Here is a 17768-nt window from a genome sequence, read left to right on the forward strand (position 1 = left end):
CTGCTACGATAGAGGTCAAGTGTCTGCTTAATCTCCTCAGAGTTACACTGTCATGAGCCTTTTGTGTCGACAAGCTGCTGCTCAACACACATACTTAAAGCCAATCCGAAACACTGGAAGACTCAGATGACTCAGACCTGTAATTATAGGTGGAAGAAGTCAGGGCAGCAGCGATTACGCTCACTTTGAAGGAAACCAACAGGTTATTATTTTCTGGCATTGCCATATCGTTCTTCCCGTCAGTTAAAAGAGCTGCTGGTATTATCAGTGTGTTTCATACAGTGCTCTGTGTTAAGGTGTGGAGCTGCTGTCATTATTTTAAAAGTGAGAATGTTGCAGGTTTTAAAGGGACCTTGTTGAGGACATAATGAGAAGAAATAAAGCTTTGTTATTCACTGATCATGAACGTAACACTGCAACTAATTTGTCAGCATGCTGCTACACCTGCAGGGCACAGATTACCCTACTGAGGCCAATGTTAGGTTATTTTCATCTGCAGAATACAGCAGTCACTTAGTATTCAAACTACTACAGAAACACTTGTATATAAATTGTGATGGCAGATGCAGATAAGTGATATGTTTTGACTGTGACAGGCTGTTGAGGTTTCTCTTTTTGCTGTTTGTGCTCCAGCTGTCGCAGCAGCAACAGGAAGAGCCTCGGTGTCGGGACGCCGTCGCCTACGCTTTCCCGGCCGCTCTCTCCACTTTCACTCCAAACTGGTAAGACCTGTTTCAGTGTTTTCCAAAATCTCGGCACTGCACCGGCCAGTCAAACCGATGAAAGAATGAACTGTTGCTATAGAAGCGTTTGCTTTGCTTGTTTCCATCTCACCTTACCAGCGTTGAGAAGAAGGATTTTCAGAGTTGTACGACCCCAATCCCAAAAAAGTGCTGCGTAAAATGTATATAAATTCATAATGCAATGATCTGCATTTCTCAAAAACACATTAGAACATAGAAAATATCAGATTTTTAGAGTGAGACATTTTACTGTTTCGTGGCAAAAAATCAGAGCTTATTTTGAATTTGATGGCAGTGACGTATTTTAAAAGAGCTGGGACAGCAGCAACATAAGGCTGGAAAAGTGAGTGGTACTAATATGAAGCAGCTGGAGGAACATTTTGTAACTAATTAGGGTAATTGGCAAGTAACACGATTGGGTATAAAAAGAGCATCTTAAAGTTTCCCTGAAACAAAGATGGGCAGAGGTTCATCATTTGGCAAAAAACGCATCTAGAAATTGTGAAAGAATTTCTTAATAATGTTCCTCAACCTAAAATTACATAGACTTTCAAATATATCATCATCTACAGTACATAATATTGTCAAAAGAGTCAAAGAATCTGGAGAAATTTCTGTGTGTAAGGCAAAGGTAAAAAAATCAATATTAGATTCCTGCGATTTTCTGGCCCTGAGCCAGCACTGCTTTAAAAACAGGCATGATTCTGTCATGGAAATCACTACATGGGCAAAGCCATATGTGAACACGATTGAGAAACAACACTGTCTTCTTTGGGACAAAGCTCATTTAAAATGGTTTGGGCCAAAGTGGAAAGCTGTTTTGTGATCAGATAAATCATAATTTGAAATTATTTTAGAAATCCATGGAAAGGCACCATCAGTCTTAAAAAGTATTAACAAGTTTTAAATCAACGTTTGCTTTCATCCAGAGTACATCTTTCTCCTACAACCACTTGCTTTTCATAGTACAAGAGCTGGGTGCTGAACTGACCGGCCTGCAGTCCAGACCTTTCATCACTGGAAAATATTTTGTGCATCATGAGATGAAAAATACACTGAACAAGAGTCAAGACTGTTGAGCAAACATAATCCTGTATCAGACAAGAACTGGACAACATTGCTCTCCCAAAAGTCCAACAGCTGGTGTTCTCAGTTCCCAGACGGTTTCACACTGTTGTTAAAAGAAGAGCAGATGCTACTGTTACGTTCTTAGTCTAGGCGTGTATTGAACGCAACAAGAAATTGGCCCCACTCACGCACCACCCAAGAAAGAACACAAACAGTAGTATCTTTTAAAGTGCTAAGCAACCATTTATTTGCTTCAGCAGTGAGCATTGCCAAAAATAACAAACACAACTCCCTAAAGGTCCCTAAGCTTTCCTACACAAATGAAAAGCAACCAAAAGTGGTAAATATGGCCCCCTCCAAACTTTTGGTGAAGTGTTGCTGCTCAAATTTAAAATGACCTCGTGTTTTTCTTCGATATGTTCCATATCGGCGTGTTTTCTAAGTTCTGTCGTGAAAGACTGCCGACCACTTATTTGTTTGTATTTCAGACTAGTCGACTAGTCTACAAGTCTGAAAAATACTGACTACAACCGTTAATTTTCTACATCAAGTGCTGCAGAACAGCATTTGTTCACCCAGCTGGCATCTGTATTGCTTCCCACCTTAATTATTTTCAGCCTAACATCACAGATAGACAGATGGGGGCTGCTGTTTGCCAGGGTTGAATTCTCGTCTTGTCTTCTAAAAAAAAGAAAAAAAGAAGAATCACTGTTGAGTCTACAAATAACAGAGAACTTAGTGAAGAACTAGTTTTAAGTTGTATCTTTAACACTTTGTTACGAGCTGCCTTGTAAGAAACACAATATTTTCTAATTTCTTTAGATGAATTTATGAAAAATACCAAAGATAACTCAGTTTGAAGGCCATAAAATAGCAATTTTCATGAACTTGTAACATAGTTAAGGGACAGGAGATACTGAAATGCTTGATTTTGCCCTCCTGCTTTCGAAATCAGCAGCAGATGCTCTAAAGCCCCTGAATGCAATGAAGCAGCAGGAAAAAATAACGTTCGTATCCTCATAACAGCAGTATGTAGCTGTGCTTCCTTTTGAACTCAATCACGCTAAGGATGAGCTAATAATGGAGTGCAGTCGCACTCTAATTGGGCACTCAACACTCGCATGTAAACACACTATGGTCTCTAGTGTACCCAAATCTGCAGACTCAAACAAAGCCAAGCAGGATGAGGCTTCTCCATGAATCGAGAGCCTTAGTAGACTGGAAGCAACATTTGAAAAAGTAATATCAAAATGATATGTTGGACCATTCGTGCTAGTTTTGCACTGATGATAGGTTACTGCATAAACATGATGTTATCTGTTTTCCGTTCCATTTTCTCGTATGTTATTACAGTGCTAACTTTCATTTATGTTTTTATGTCTTTCAGCCGCCAGCAGTCCTTTAGACAGTCCACGAAATGTGTCGACCAGTGCCTTCCTCAACTTTCCATTTGCCCGAAGGTATGTCGGCAATGCTTCTTAAAAATTGTTCCCCTGGAGTTTAGTGTTTGCTTTATTCTGTTGGATGATGGACATTAATCAGCATCACTGCTGTTAAGAGAAAGCCACATGTTGAATGTGGCAGAAATACTGCAATGAAACTTAAAAGTAAAAAGGTCATGTGTCATTCGATTAAAAGTTTGAACCATAAAATCCATCATATTACACTTGTATACAAAGTAAAATCAGCACAACAACAAGTGAGTATTTTTAAAGATATAATTAAAATCAATCGCTTTATGATGTATTTTTGAAGTTCCTGGAACTGGCAACTCTTACAGTGAAGGTTGTTGGGATTGTGCTGGTAGAGGATGATGTCAAGGGTCAACAGTGGTCGAAGTTAATGGTGCTAGCACATCAGTCAAGTCAACTTTAGTCTGGTTTTCCCCTTTTAAGAAGAAGAAACCACCTGTCAAAGTTTTCTTCTTGTTAAAAGAAAGCTTTTCTTTCCCACTACACGTAGGGGGTCGTGTAGTTGTTGGGGTTTCTTACTAATATTTGAGGGTCTTTACATTGTCTCCCCTGACGATATGTCCTCTGAGGCAGCTGTTGATTTGAATTGGTACTATATAAATAAAACTGAATTGAGTTAGGTAGTCGTTTTTTGATCTCTGAATCACCTGGGCCATTGTTTCGCGTTACGTCTTTGTGATTTATTACTGTGAATCCAAATCAGAAAAGTACACACTTAAAAAAATGACTAAAAAAAAAAGCTAACACAGGATCACGGTCTTCATAAAAGCAGCGAGAGGAAAACAGCAGAAAGGTGACTGAGGCTGACTCAGCCGGGAGCGCTCCCCACCATCCTTAACGCTGCAGACTCCTCGGCAGGATGAGTGAAGTCAGATGGAGGGTACCCCCCCTTACTCACGCATCATTCAGCCCGGTTCCCATGGCAACATGCTTGTCTCGCTCCAGGCGTGCGTAGCCGACAAGTGAGGCAGTACCTTAAAGACACCCGAGAACAGTCATTAAAAACTTATAAGCAGGTTCAGGTGCTGTGGACTGCTCTGAGAACACATCATAGCTTGCCAACAAAATAACAGGCACTAGGTAAATATTTATTCATTAAATATTTAGATTTCCTCCTGTTGTATAAAAAGCCAGTCAAATTAAAGGTCAGTTAATGTCTTTTAAAAAAAAAAAAAAATTTCATATACACAGGAATGGCCCTCGACTTATCTTGATAAGCTGAACTTAGACTTGACTCTAAATTCATGCCGATAATAAATTGTTGTGCGATACTTTTCTTATTATCTCATCCTGTGTCATATATCTATTCCTAACCGTCACTGTGCTGCAATAAAATAGACTCACAGCCATGAAGAGAACTCTTTTTGTTACTGCGTGAAGCTCTGGTTGTCCTGTTGTCACCATTTAATGAGACCCTTTAGTGGAAGAAGAGATTCATGAGTATAATCCGTCTGCTGTTGTTGTTTTTGTGGCAGTCAAAGCTTTTTATTAATTTACTAAATCTGTCCCGATCTATTTAACACTATTTGTCAGGGTTGTATGCTTTTTTTCTTAAGGGGGGAAAAAGGCAACGAGTTTCTGCTACGTTATACGACAGACGCCTTTGCAGTATTTTTGTGTGATTTGATAAACTAAAGCGTGTTGATGCTGGTGATTTTCCTTTGGCTCAGGCTAAAACTCTCTGCCTAAGCAGGAAAAGCCCTGCTCTTGAAGTTTGCCACTCAGCCTATGCAGCTGCACTTGATTCTCCATACAATCTGTGTGAAAGTTTAGTGCAGTCCTTGCATCATTTCTCTGCGTGCAAATGCCAAATAACATAAACATACTCCCACCGCCACCCTTTTTTGCAGCTGTACAGTCCAATCTGCAGGTTCGTTCTTTCCAGCTTTGAAGTGAAGGGCTCTTCCTGTTATGTAACACACATCCTCAAATTAATTTAGTTTGCTCTCCACTCTTTGTATCTGGACAAATGAAAAGTGGCAAGGAAGGCAACATTGTCAGTACTAATCCCTCAGCCGAATGCCAGAGGTCACAGGTTCATTTGTGCAAGACTCTTAAAACTCACTGAAACTCACTTCTCTGCTTTTCTCTTTCTTGTTTTCTTTTTTTTCTTGTCCTTCTTTCCGTTGCTGTCGTGATCGCAGCCACTTGGCTCGCGCGGACAGGTAGCTTCTTCTCCAATTCTTGCACCCTGTCTTTATGTCTAAACTTTTCTGTCGTGTGTTTTACACAAAAAATATTTGTCCTTCATAAATTCTTATTGCTTGATTATTGAAATCAAGTGATGAGAGAAAGTGAGGGAGGGAGGGAGAAATGGGCATTTATATTTTTAGATATATATATGTGGGGGGGAAAAGACATAAATTTCATGCTCATGTAGTCACAGGACACCTCCGTTGTCTGTTATGTAACAGGTTTCACATATGAAATGCTATGAAATGCTAACTAATGCCTATGCCGCTGAGGCTTATGTAACGTGCATGTCTGCTTCCCTCAGAGCCGAGGGCCGACGATGGTCCCTGGCGTCCCTCCCTTCGTCTGGCTATGGAACCAATCCGCCGAGCTCCACCGTCTCGGTAAGACACCCGGAAAAATGGCGCCATCGTCCCCCGGTCACAACATGGCAGCCAGGCGATTCTAACACCTCACTCAGCCCAAATAGCACATTGGTTTATGCAATAAGGGACAGTGAATGCCAAGACTGATGATGACAAACCGCTAATTGTTTTCCTCCATCGTCTGCTTCAGTGAGTCATTCTCCAAGTCTGTGGAACTCGGTGTAAGAAGTAACACACACACACAGTCTGCGTGGATGCATATTAATGAGGAGAGGAGGGGAAGGAAATTCAAATAATTTCAGGAACTTTTTATTTTTTTTGACAGCCTTTATTAAAAACACAAAACATCATAACATCACATTAACAGTACACTGAGACATTAGTGTTTGGTAGCTTTAAACAGCATTTTTGAGCAACAGGATGTCACAGTGATTCAACCAGATGTTTTTAAAAGACTGCGAATTGTCTTATTGCAGAATAAAGCCATAATTGTATTTACTGGATGATGTCACCAGACGGCAGTCAGATGAACAGTCCGTAATGGCGGCAGTCTGCCAAGTCTTTGAAAGTCTGCTGTGTGAAGCTCTAATAAGGAGGTTTATTGGGCCGACCCAGGCATAGCCCCAGAGGTCAGTGGGGACAAAAGGGCTCTTCAGTGGCCCCCGCTGCCCTCTTTATACTGAGGCTTTAGAAAGAGACTTCGCAGATGCTATCCCTCTGGCCCCGTTCTGTTCACGACACATGGACCGCAAAATGAAACAGATTGCCGGCAACAGACACCGTCCCCTATTTTGCTTGAAAAGATGTTACTCTCTGCCTTGGTAGACATGGAAGATGACTGCAAATAATAATAATGCTTCTGTAGGCTTTTGGTTTTTTGGTCACCTAAATTCATATACATTGTGAATTTGGATTTCGGGCAAATCTTCACAGGTGCCTGATCTATTTTATGAGAATGCATAAGTGGAATATTCTGATCTGAAAGATGCTATGTGGAATTATTTTAAATCACTGAGTTCATTCGTTATGTCTTTTAAACAATTATAACCTTTCAGTGTGTTGTTTTTCAGCTGGTCTGAAAAGAAACTAGACTCTTATGTTTCATAGCATATCACAGATCTTTCCAGATTCAGTTACTCTCACTGAAGTAGTGCATCCATCCATCCATCCATCAGTATCCAGTTCAGGGTTGCAGGTGGTCTGGAGCCTATTTTAGCTATCATAGTGCAAGAGGCAGGGTACACCTCGGACAGGTCGTCAGTCTGTTGTAGAGCCAGTAAAATACGAAGAATAAAGATTGTCCAAGCAGAAAATCACAGTACTGCAAAGGAAAAGAGCACCTTCTCATGGGAGAGCAGGGTTTGAAACCCGAGTGAAGCCAAAACGCAGCACATGCGTAGGCCTGTGCTTGCCTAGTAAGACGAGCTTAGCTTTAATTTTATTTTTTCCCCTTCGATGATCCTTTAAGTCAGGCTCACAATGCAGAACCAATTTCAGTTTGCTGTTGTCCTTTGCTTTGCCCGACTTGCCTGAACCCGTTTGTGATCTTCAGTCTTAGCAGCCTACCTTGTTGAGTGATGCCACCTGAAAAGCAGACCGGCAAATTGCAACATTAGTTGTTTTTCTTCTTTTGCGAAAGCAGCCCGCAGTGGTTACAGGGCCGATGCTGCGTATTGCAACATGTAAAGCTGGCTTAGCTTGCACTTACTAATCGTGAACACAGCAGCAAATCTTTGTCAGTTTGGGAAGCTGTTGGGCTTTTGTAGTGTTGAGGTGAAGATCCTTTCTCGGGGATTTTCAGTCTTAAGTCATTTTTGAGTTCATTTAAATATTTTCCCACTCTTTAGAAGCACTGCACAAGATGATGGGTCGGAAGTAAAGATTTGGATACTTTAACATTTATTCAAATGTCAAAACAAGTAGCTCAGAAGGGCTGAAGAGATACTGCTCGTTGTTTTGGTTAAATCAGCCTCAAAAGAAGCTCAGTATTAAATGTGAAAATAGATGTATTTTTCTTATTTGATGGATTCCAAGAAACTTGATTCTTTTCATCTGAACGCAGAGTTGTCAGCGGGAAAAACTTCAGCTCATGACAATTTGCATATTAATGATGATGAAACTGACCTCACGACCCATTGTTAGTCAATGGTGCCAGTTTCGGTCACTATGTAGTGTTTATAAGGTTGGGGAAACCTGCAGTCAGCTGCAAGTCACTTGGCTGAGTGATAAAACGTTTCTCCCACTGAAACCGCAACATGTAGATGAACAGAATCAACTTTCTGGGGTTTGTTTACCTTGATGATTGAACATCCTTCAAGACATTTGATTAATTTCTTTCTGTGTGCGCAGTCCTCCTCCTCGTCCCAGGAGCGTCTCCACCAGCTTCCCTACCAGCCGACACAAGACGAGCCTCACTTCATCTTCAAGCACTTCCGCAGCACAGACAGCATAACAGACGAGGACGGACGGCCCTCGCCGGTGGTACGACCGCGGTCTCGGAGCCTCAGGTGGATAATTGACACAGAACTGAACAAACTAAAAAAACGTGCAATTAAACTTTGTTTAGGGTAGCCATTTTTAGTTATTTATTCAGTTACTGAAAACATAAAGTGTAAAGTAATGACAGGATCACTATTTTAAGACGACCTTCTGACACCGACGGAAGGATCCACACGGAGATGGGAGAACCTCTCACAGCCTCCTGTCTGTTTTGTTCAGATTGTTTCTTGTTCTACCATCAAATTAAAAACATGTAATGTTTCACACAGATTAAATGCAGTAATCCGTCCGAAAGGATTAACTACCTACATTTCAGATTAACTTTGGACAGCGACTACAGAACACGAGCGCTGTTGTATCATTTATAGACTGTCAGATTTGAAGACGCCTTCAAGCGCCAGTTTTGGCACCTCAGCTGCCTCCGATTGATCGCACATGCCCGTTGGCCGGCAGGCAGGTGGAGATCTGACTGCAAAGCGGTGCGTTTTTGACAACTTTTGTCTGTTGGCTCTGCTCCGTGCTGTTTGTGCAGTGCCTGAGTGCTCTGTGTTCTGGCACCATGGTGTGCCGCGCGTGGGCGTGCTAGCTAACAGAGCGCCTCGGGGATCATCGTCTCATAGCTGCTGAACTGTAGTCGAGGGTGGTGGGTGTCTGATGCGGCGAACTGCAGCGAGCTTTGCAGCAGTGTGTGTTGGGCAGAAGCCATCCAGTAAAACAGAGGCGTCTTTTATGACAAGAAGAAGAAAAAAAAGACTCTGGGAGTCTGTTTGCAAGTGATAGGTTTTCCCTCCATCTGTTCTGTTTGAAGCTTCATCAAGCAAGATTTCTCTGTAAAAATACACCTTCCCTTTGGCCTCAATGCTGGAGTGGTGCTGCAGCGAGTGACTAATTATTTGATGTCGATGATTCACACAGTTTTGGCTAGAAGAAACCTCTGCTGCTGCCGGTACGGAAGCATCTTAAAGTGAAACATCAAAACCTGACAGTGAAATCCACCTTGATTGGAGCTTAAGCAGCTTAAGAGCCACCAAACCTGAATGTTGTCTCGCAGGCTGACATCAAAAGTATCGTTGATGCTGACCTCAAAACCCTCGTTCAGTCACACTCAGGCTATTAGTTAAGAGCCGACGTGTGTGTGTTGGTTGGATTGAACTAAACTGACTGCTGGCCATTTCGAGGGAACTGCGATGGCCTCGATGACATAACCACTCTTCATCGCCATTTAATAGCTTAGAAGAGAAATGCAATGAACTGTGTAGTAGTAATAATAATAAATGTCTCTGTGTTGATCAGTTGCAATGTACTAATTTGTTGTGTTTTGCTTTTTCGTAGCCCGGGCCGATCAAGTGTTTCCTTCGATAATGAGATAGTCATGATGAACCATGTTTACAGAGAACGTTTTCCAAAGGTACGTACAGGATATCTGTAACTTTGCATTCTCAACGAAGACATATTCAAACCAGAAACACACTTTGCATTTCTCCTATTGTTGTGTGGAGCGTCCTGAAGCCTTTTTGGGTTTTGGTTTTGTTTCAATAAGGAGAAATGCTTTTAAACAAGCTTTTAAAGCCCACTTTTCAACATTTGGAGAAATTCTTTTTAATTTGCTGTAGAGAGGGGTTAAAAAATGATTATCAGTGCTCGTTTAATTGTTCTAACTCTGTGTTTGTGTGCTCCCTGCAGGCCACAGCCCAGATGGAGGAGCGCTTGTTGGAGATTGTCACACATTACTCTCCAGACAGCTCCCTCCGGCTGGCTGACGGGGTGTTGGGCTTCATCCAGCACCAGTTGGTGGAGCTGGTCAGAGACTGTCTGGATAAGTCCCAGAACGGCCTGGTTACCTCTCGTTACTTTGTTGAGCTGCAGGAGAAGCTAGACAAGCTGCTACACGAGGTGAGAATCCCTCAATCTGACATAGGGTGCATCTGAAAGGCATCCACACTGCTGAGGTGTATCTTCTAGGAAGCTGAGGGGTAACTGGCCACCACCAGTATTTTGTCATTAATTAACTGAATCCATTTTGGAACAAAGCTGTCACATGACAAAATGTGGAACAAGTAAAGACCTGTGAATGCTTTCCAGTTACACTGGAGGTTTTGCAGGACTGATGAGAGAAGCGGTGCAGGCCAAATGCTCTCTCTGGTTTTAAGCAGCAGCTGATGAACTGATGCTGAACTCTTTAATTCGGGTGTGATGACGTTTTGAAAGAGGATTGATCGAGCCCCGGTGAAATGTGCAATCAGGCATGCCTCTCCAGTGATAGCCAACGGCACACACAATAGATCTCTTAGTGGAAATTTTCAGTGATGCTGAGAGGCACTTTTGTCACAGGTCTTATGCATGTTGTGTTAGTTTCTATAGCAACCTCTTCCCGTGTTTCTCTGCGTGCTTTCAGACAGCAGGCACGGCTAACTCTCTGTACTTCCAGCTGAACTGATAAGTCTGTTCCCGCACAGTGGAGCAAATGTCATATATTTACGCACACACACGCACGACTTGATTTGTGTGCCAAGGCCACTTTGTTAAAAAGGGCAACAGTTTTTTCCAGAAAGTTTTCTCTGGGTCTTTGTCATGCAGTATATGCAGGGGGCCCTGTGACAGGCTGGGGACATGTCCAAGGGGTGTCCCGCATCTCACCCTGTGACAGCTGCGCAGGCTCCAGCCCTCCACGTGGATACACGGCTGCGGTGTTGCCTGAAAAGTGACACATTTTTTATTAATTTGTTATAAAAATCTTGTACATTACAGGAAGCAATGCACAAAAAGTAGCTTTGTGAAAGAAACACCTGAACAGTGCTCTGGACTAGATTAGAGGTTAGAGATTAGATGAAACTTTATTAATCCCTCGGGTGTGTTCCTCCGGGAAATTCAGTTTCCAGTAGCACAGCACCGGCAGAAGTTGCATGTTACAGATACAATAAAGGGGAATGAGAGCAAGGATATAAACATAAAGACTATAGCCTATTTTAGTAACAATTATTAATAATCATTCACTGCTCTCTATTTCCCATATCTGGACTTCTTCGGGTTTGTGATTGTGCTCTGGTCCCATCATAACAATTACAAACTATGCTTAAACTGCATTTAATGCTTTATTGGCTGTGGGGTACAAAATGTTTTTCTAGTCTATTTGTCCTTGATTTTATTATCTTGCCTGATGAGAGCACTTTACACTAATTATAATTTGGGTGTGATGAGTCATGCAAAATTTTGGGGGCTTTTCTGAGACAGCGGGTGTTTGAAGTTCCTGCAGTAAGGAAGCGATTTCCTGGACGACCTTTTTGAACCACCCGGAGAGCTTTCCAGTTTGCCAAAAAAACGTGTTGTAGTAGTAGCAATTTTATTGATTACATTTGATTACATGTAAATTCAAGAAGAAGACAAAAACATAAAAATGATACCTTAAGGCAGTGAAAACAAAATAAAAACAACAAACAACAACAAAGCAACAACACCTGTAAGGCTGGGTGAATGAAAAGGTTTTAAGTCTGTTTTTGAATTTGTACACAGTTGTAATTGATCTCAGGTCAGCAGGCAGCTTGTTCCAAAGAACAGGACCACAGTAGCTGAAAGCACCTTCAGCACATTTACATCTGATTCTGACAACAGTTAAAGAATCCTGAGAGGGCTGACCAGGTGCTAGACAGTAGGATTTCTGTCCGGCATAGAAGGAGGTCATAGGGCACAGTAACAAAAACACTTTTTGATAGCATCATTAATTATCTGATGAAGATATTCCTCTTCATTCCGGGAAATACGTAAAACTTTTACCATTTACCCCCATTTAGGCCTGTTCTGGGCTAACTGTTGATCCTCTGATTCTGTGTCAGAGCCTCCCCTTTCAGCTCAGCTGTTAAGTAGCAAAAATAATGTCTGTTTATTGGCTAAATATTTTTGTGTACATTTGTCTTAAAATCCACTTTTCTTTGTCTTCTCATCGATCTGTTCTTTTGTTCGTCAGTGTTGATCACGAGGAACTGTGGGGATACTGCACTTTGTACGGTATAGCAGTACTCACTGTAAATATGGATAGCACTAGGCAGTGATTTCAGGCACAGACATGGCCTGTATCACAGTTACGTACAACAGAAAAGCTTTAACAAGAGTTTAGAGCAGGCAGGAGAAAGCCTGTGACCGTAAGGTTTGAGTAACTGCTGTCTTTCTTAACTTACACATTACTACACTCACTACCAGAAGGTTAAAATATAATCCACACAAACCTAAGTGTAGACAGAAATGACGATCACAGCCACAGGAAGCTTGGCAGATTGTGAAAGAGTATCTCATGTTTCAGAAATGCTGGTAGACGGGTGTAGTAGCAACATTTCCTTTAGGGCCACTTTCTTGAGTCTGTATCCTCATATTTGACAGGTGGCTGAGATTAGTAATAGTCTTGTTGTGCAGGAAGCTTCAATTAGCTCTCATATGACTGGATCACAAATACACAGTGTGCTGTGCTGCTGTATCGTCACCAGAACAGGGTGTTTCTCTGTTATTATAGAAGAAACTGAAAATGACTCACGAAGACTCCGCCCACCCACCGCGGATTATTCTGATAATTGCTCTTCGTTTGAAGTGGCGTCATTTCTGATGTAATTCTATCAGGCGGCACCTGTTTTCATGTTTTTGTTAAAGCCCTATCCACTTCCTTAGAATTTTATATTTATTTTTATTTCACTGTTTCCCCATAAAGCAGTGCTCTTGTATTTCTCTTTTTTTTATAGCTTTTTTTTCAGGGGTGGATGAAATGGTGCTAATAGTGATAAACTGTACTTGCCTGTTGGCTCAGTTAGGGTTCCCTTAGACATACAGTGGGGCAAAAAAGTATTTAGTCAGCCACCGATTGTGCAAGTTCCCCCACTTAAAATGATGACAGAGGTCAGTAATTTGCACCAGAGGTACACTTCAACTGTGAGAGACAGAATGTGAAAAAAAAATCCATGAATCCACATGGTAAAGAAAGTAAAGAATTTATTCGTAAATTAGGGTGGAAAATAAGTATTTGGTCACCTCAAACAAGGAAAATCTCTGGCTCTCACAGACCTGTAACGTCTTCTGTAAGAAGCTTTTCTGTCCCCCACTCGTTACCTGTATGAATGGCACCTGTTTGAACTCATCATCTGTATAAAAGACACCTGTCCACAGCCTCAAACAGTCAGACTCCAAACTCCGCCATGGCCAAGACCAAAGAGCTTTCGAAGGACACCAGGAAAAGTATTGTAGACCTGCACCAGACTGGGAAGAGTGAATCTACAATAGGCAAGCAGCTTGGTGTGAAAAAATCAACTGTGGGAGCAATCATCAGAAAATGGAAGACATACAAGACCACTGATAATCTCCCTCGATCTGGGGCTCCACGCAAGATCTCATCCCGTGGGGACAAAATGATCATGAGAACGGTGAGCAAAGATCCCAGAACCACACGGGGGGACCTGGTGAATGACCTGCAGAGAGCTGGGACCAAAGTAACAAAGGTCACCATCAGTAACACACTACAACGGCAGGGAATCAAATCCCGCAGTGCCAGACGTGTTCCGCTGCTGAAGCCAGTGCATGTCCAGGCCCGTCTGAAGTTTGCCAGAGAGCACATGGATGATACAGCAGAGGATTGGGAGAATGTCATGTGGTCAGATGAAACCAAAGTAGAACTTTTTGGTATAAACTCAACTCGTCGTGTTTGGAGGAAGAAGAATACTGAGTTGCATCCCAAGAACACCATACCTACTGTGAAGCATGGGGGTGGAAACATCATGCTATGGGGCTGTTTTTCTGCCAAGGGGACAGGACGACTGATCCGTGTTAAGGACAGAATGAATGGGGCCATGTATCGTGAGATTTTGAGACAAAACCTCCTTCCATCAGTGAGAACTTTGAAGATGAAACGAGGCTGGGTCTTCCAACATGACAATGATCCAAAACACACCGCCCGGGCAACAAAGGAGTGGCTCCGTAAGAAGCATTTGAAAGTCCTGGAGTGGCCTAGCCAGTCTCCAGACCTCAACCCCATAGAAAATCTGTGGCGGGAGTTGAAAGTCCGTGTTGCTCGGCGACAGCCCAAAACATCACTGCTCTCGAGAAGATCTGCATGGAGGAATGGGCCAAAATACCAGCTACTGTGTGTGCAAACCTGGTAAAGACCTATAGTAAACGTTTGACCTCTGTTATTGCCAACAAAGGTTATGTTACAAAGTATTGAGTTGTATTTTTGTTATTGACCAAATACTTATTTTCCACCCTAATTTACAAATAAATTCTTTACAAATCCTACCATGTGGATTCATGGATTTTTTTTTCACATTCTGTCTCTCACAGTTGAAGTGTACCTCTGGTGCAAATTACTGACCTCTGTCATCATTTTAGGTGGGGAACTTGCACAATCGGTGGCTGACTAAATACTTTTTTGCCCCACTGTATAATCCCTGATGATCCTTTTGGCACATGCAGTTTCTCAATATTAAATGACAGTGACACAGTTTTTGCTTTTGTGCACCTCCACGGTGGATTAAAAGCACAGAGATCAAGTTGTGACTAAAATGTAGACGCTCGTTCAGCGATTTTAACATTTTTAAATTAAAGCCATTTTAATCACAGTCGCCTCATGTTCACACAAATAACTGGTCAAACTTTATCGTAAATGTAAGCCATGTTTTTGCCGCTCAGACCCAAACCGTCTGCAGTCCCTCTCTGAAACTGGAAATCTGTTGAGTTGAGTCTCCTGATGGCTCCTTGTGTTTTCCAGGCCTACGAGCGCTCTGAAAGTGAAGAGGTAACCGTCATCACCCAGCTAGTCAGAAAGATCCTCATCATAATCTCTCGACCGGCTCGGCTCCTCGAATGTCTGGTAAGCTACCTAAATTTGTCAATCGAATACCAAGTTTGTCATCTCCAACAATCAGCCATTTATTAACACAAATCTGATCTGAGTCGGCAACCTTACCCCGACAGCTCTGCGCATAGCTTTGTTTAGGATTTTTAGTAGTAAATCAAATGGCATCTTGGATGCCTTTCAGTTTCCCGACACTCTGCATTAATTACACTGCTGTTGGATGCTGGTGACAGGAGTTTGATCCAGAAGAGTTTTACCACCTACTCGAAGCGGCAGAAGGCCACGCCAAAGTCGGCCAGGGAATCAAGACCGACATCCCGCGGTACATCATCAGCCAGCTGGGCCTCACACGCGACCCGTTAGAAGGTAAATTTAATCCGTTATCGAGCGAAGCCTGTGATGTGGCTCATATGTGATGTTTTTTTTAAAGCCTGTTTCAGACATGGGTTAAGTAACATGCTGCCCCGAGTAGGTGATTATTATTATTATGCTTTATGATACTGCAACAAATACACAGTCCTGACTTAGATGAAGAGCAGACTGCATTTTTAAGTGATCGGTGCAGAAATGTTGGAAACCCAAATTAAAGCCTCTTCTTCTTTTATTTCTAGACATGGTACAGCTTGAACAGTATGATGCCAGTCCCTCGCCCTCAGCGTCAGTGTCAGTGGAAACAGATGCTTCTGTGGAGGTGAACTGACTAATTCAATAAGTTCAAATAATATTACAGACTCAGGCTGAGCTTTATTCAACCATTTGACATGTTAGAAATTAAACACAGCATCTTAGGTCTCAGTATATGCAGCGTGCTATTAAACAATAGCTAAAACAGTATAAATAACTAGAATAAATACAAAAACCATGTATTGAAATATGCTAAAATTCAAATAATGGATCTTAATAAATGTACAGTATTGGACAGTGTGTGGCAGGGAAGAGTTCACACTGCCGCTGTTCCCTGCTGTACATTTATTAGGAGCCATTATTTATATTTTAGTGTGTTTATACTGGGAGAGGAGATGATTTAATGTTGAGTGCTCAGGTAAAGTAGAATCAGTCCATTTACCAAAGATGAAAAGTGCACACGCTTCTTCAGATCTGCCCACCGTGCTGTGCTGAATGTGTTTAAAGCGGATCAGGAAACGGTGACTCTTTTTATTGTGAAAGGATGCCAAAAATATTTAAAATCAATGTTATTTTGGTTAAGTAGATTGCAGGTGTAATTAGTATTTGGAGTAGTAGTTGGCTTTTAATCTGCAATCAGCATTAATCACAGCATTGCTTCTGTCTGCTTATTTAATTTTTCACATGGGCGTAAACAGCCACAGAATAAGAGCCCACAGACGCTGACTCCAACTCGAAGGAAACCTCTTGAGAGTGATTTTGAGACCATCAAACTCATAAGTAACGGAGCTTATGGGTAAGAGCACAAGTCTGTTTAACTGCATTTCACTGCTTCATCTTAGAAATGATGTTTGTTTGTTTGCGACACTTTGTTTATTTGCAAAGTGTCGCAAAGCTAAGATGAAAGATTAAATGGTGTCAGGAAGCGGAAAATACATTTAGTTGGAAGTAGTTTTTATTGTTGTTATTCTGATGCAGTTTGCCTCAATTTCAACCTTTTTTGTGCACGTTTTTGTGAGCCACTGTGACTGTGCCTTTTACCCGTTTCCAGGTAATTGAGCTAATGAGGTTTGTTTGGTTTTTGGCAGGGCGGTGTATCTGGTTCGCCACAAGGAGACCCGTCAGCGCTTTGCCATGAAAAAGATAAACCGTCAGAACCTGGTGCTGAGGAACCAGATCCAGCAGGCGTTTGTGGAGCGGGACATCCTAACTTTTGCTGAGAACCCCTTTGTTGTCTCCATGTTCTGCTCGTTTGAGACACGACGTCACCTCTGCATGGTCATGGAGTATGTAGAAGGTAAAGAAGGGAGAGGCTGCGGGGGCTGTTACAGTTTTATGTCTCTAACATTTTAGCTTAGCTTAAACAAGACCCGGTTTCAGTGAGTGCCAATGCAGAGAGTCTGAGAATAAGAGTCTGTGCATTACTGCCTCGGACAGTTGGTGTGTTAGGATCACTGCTGTTACTGGGATTTTAGTTGTTTTTTAAGGTGTTCTGTTCTTTTAAGGTGGAGATTGTGCCAACCTGCTGAAAAACATGGGCCCACTGCCTGTGGAAATGTCCAGGATGTATTTTGCTGAGACGGTCCTGGCTCTGGAGTACCTTCACAACTACGGCATCGTGCATCGGGATCTTAAACCTGACAAGTAAGGACATCTCCAACATCACCTTCACTCAGCTCTTCCGTCTTGCTTTTCTTGCTTTCATTAGGATCCGTTGACATAGTTGGGTCTGTGAGCGGGCACATGTAGAGTCTTGATTTTTCTGTAATTCAGCCCTTATCCTCATTTTCTTGACAAATTGTAAAATGCGCCGCTTACACTGACGTCTTCTTTCCCCCAACAGTTTGTTGATTACATCTATGGGCCACATCAAGCTGACTGACTTTGGTCTCTCTAAAATCGGCCTGATGAACATGACGACCAACCTGTATGAAGGTCACATAGAGAAAGACACAAGAGAGTTTGTTGACAAGCAGGT

The 17768-nt window shown here is 42.1% G+C and overlaps 2 protein-coding genes across 2 annotated transcripts in view; both read left to right on the forward strand.

Moving 5' to 3' along the window:
- The window catches only part of LOC146617916 (N-acetyllactosaminide beta-1,3-N-acetylglucosaminyltransferase 3-like), a 115815-nt gene that overhangs the window by 35311 nt on the left and 62736 nt on the right, over nucleotides 1-17768 (forward strand). The window lies entirely within an intron of this gene.
- Nucleotides 1-17768, forward strand: part of mast3b (microtubule associated serine/threonine kinase 3b) — a 36869-nt gene that overhangs the window by 12009 nt on the left and 7092 nt on the right. Inside the window, exons 3-15 of the mRNA XM_085371986.1 lie at nucleotides 634-722; nucleotides 3199-3271; nucleotides 5781-5859; nucleotides 8191-8348; nucleotides 9673-9748; nucleotides 10024-10233; nucleotides 15080-15181; nucleotides 15400-15532; nucleotides 15778-15857; nucleotides 16489-16586; nucleotides 16879-17087; nucleotides 17296-17434; nucleotides 17634-17766. Coding sequence (XP_085228112.1) covers nucleotides 634-722; nucleotides 3199-3271; nucleotides 5781-5859; nucleotides 8191-8348; nucleotides 9673-9748; nucleotides 10024-10233; nucleotides 15080-15181; nucleotides 15400-15532; nucleotides 15778-15857; nucleotides 16489-16586; nucleotides 16879-17087; nucleotides 17296-17434; nucleotides 17634-17766 — 1579 coding nt within the window. The remainder of the gene's footprint in view (nucleotides 1-633; nucleotides 723-3198; nucleotides 3272-5780; nucleotides 5860-8190; nucleotides 8349-9672; nucleotides 9749-10023; nucleotides 10234-15079; nucleotides 15182-15399; nucleotides 15533-15777; nucleotides 15858-16488; nucleotides 16587-16878; nucleotides 17088-17295; nucleotides 17435-17633; nucleotides 17767-17768) is intronic.

Source organism: Diplotaxodon limnothrissa, linkage group LG15 (genome assembly GCF_057381915.1).
Source record: "Diplotaxodon limnothrissa isolate DT_005_m linkage group LG15, D_limnothrissa_male_GT1.1, whole genome shotgun sequence".
Taxonomy (NCBI): domain Eukaryota; kingdom Metazoa; phylum Chordata; class Actinopteri; order Cichliformes; family Cichlidae; genus Diplotaxodon; species Diplotaxodon limnothrissa.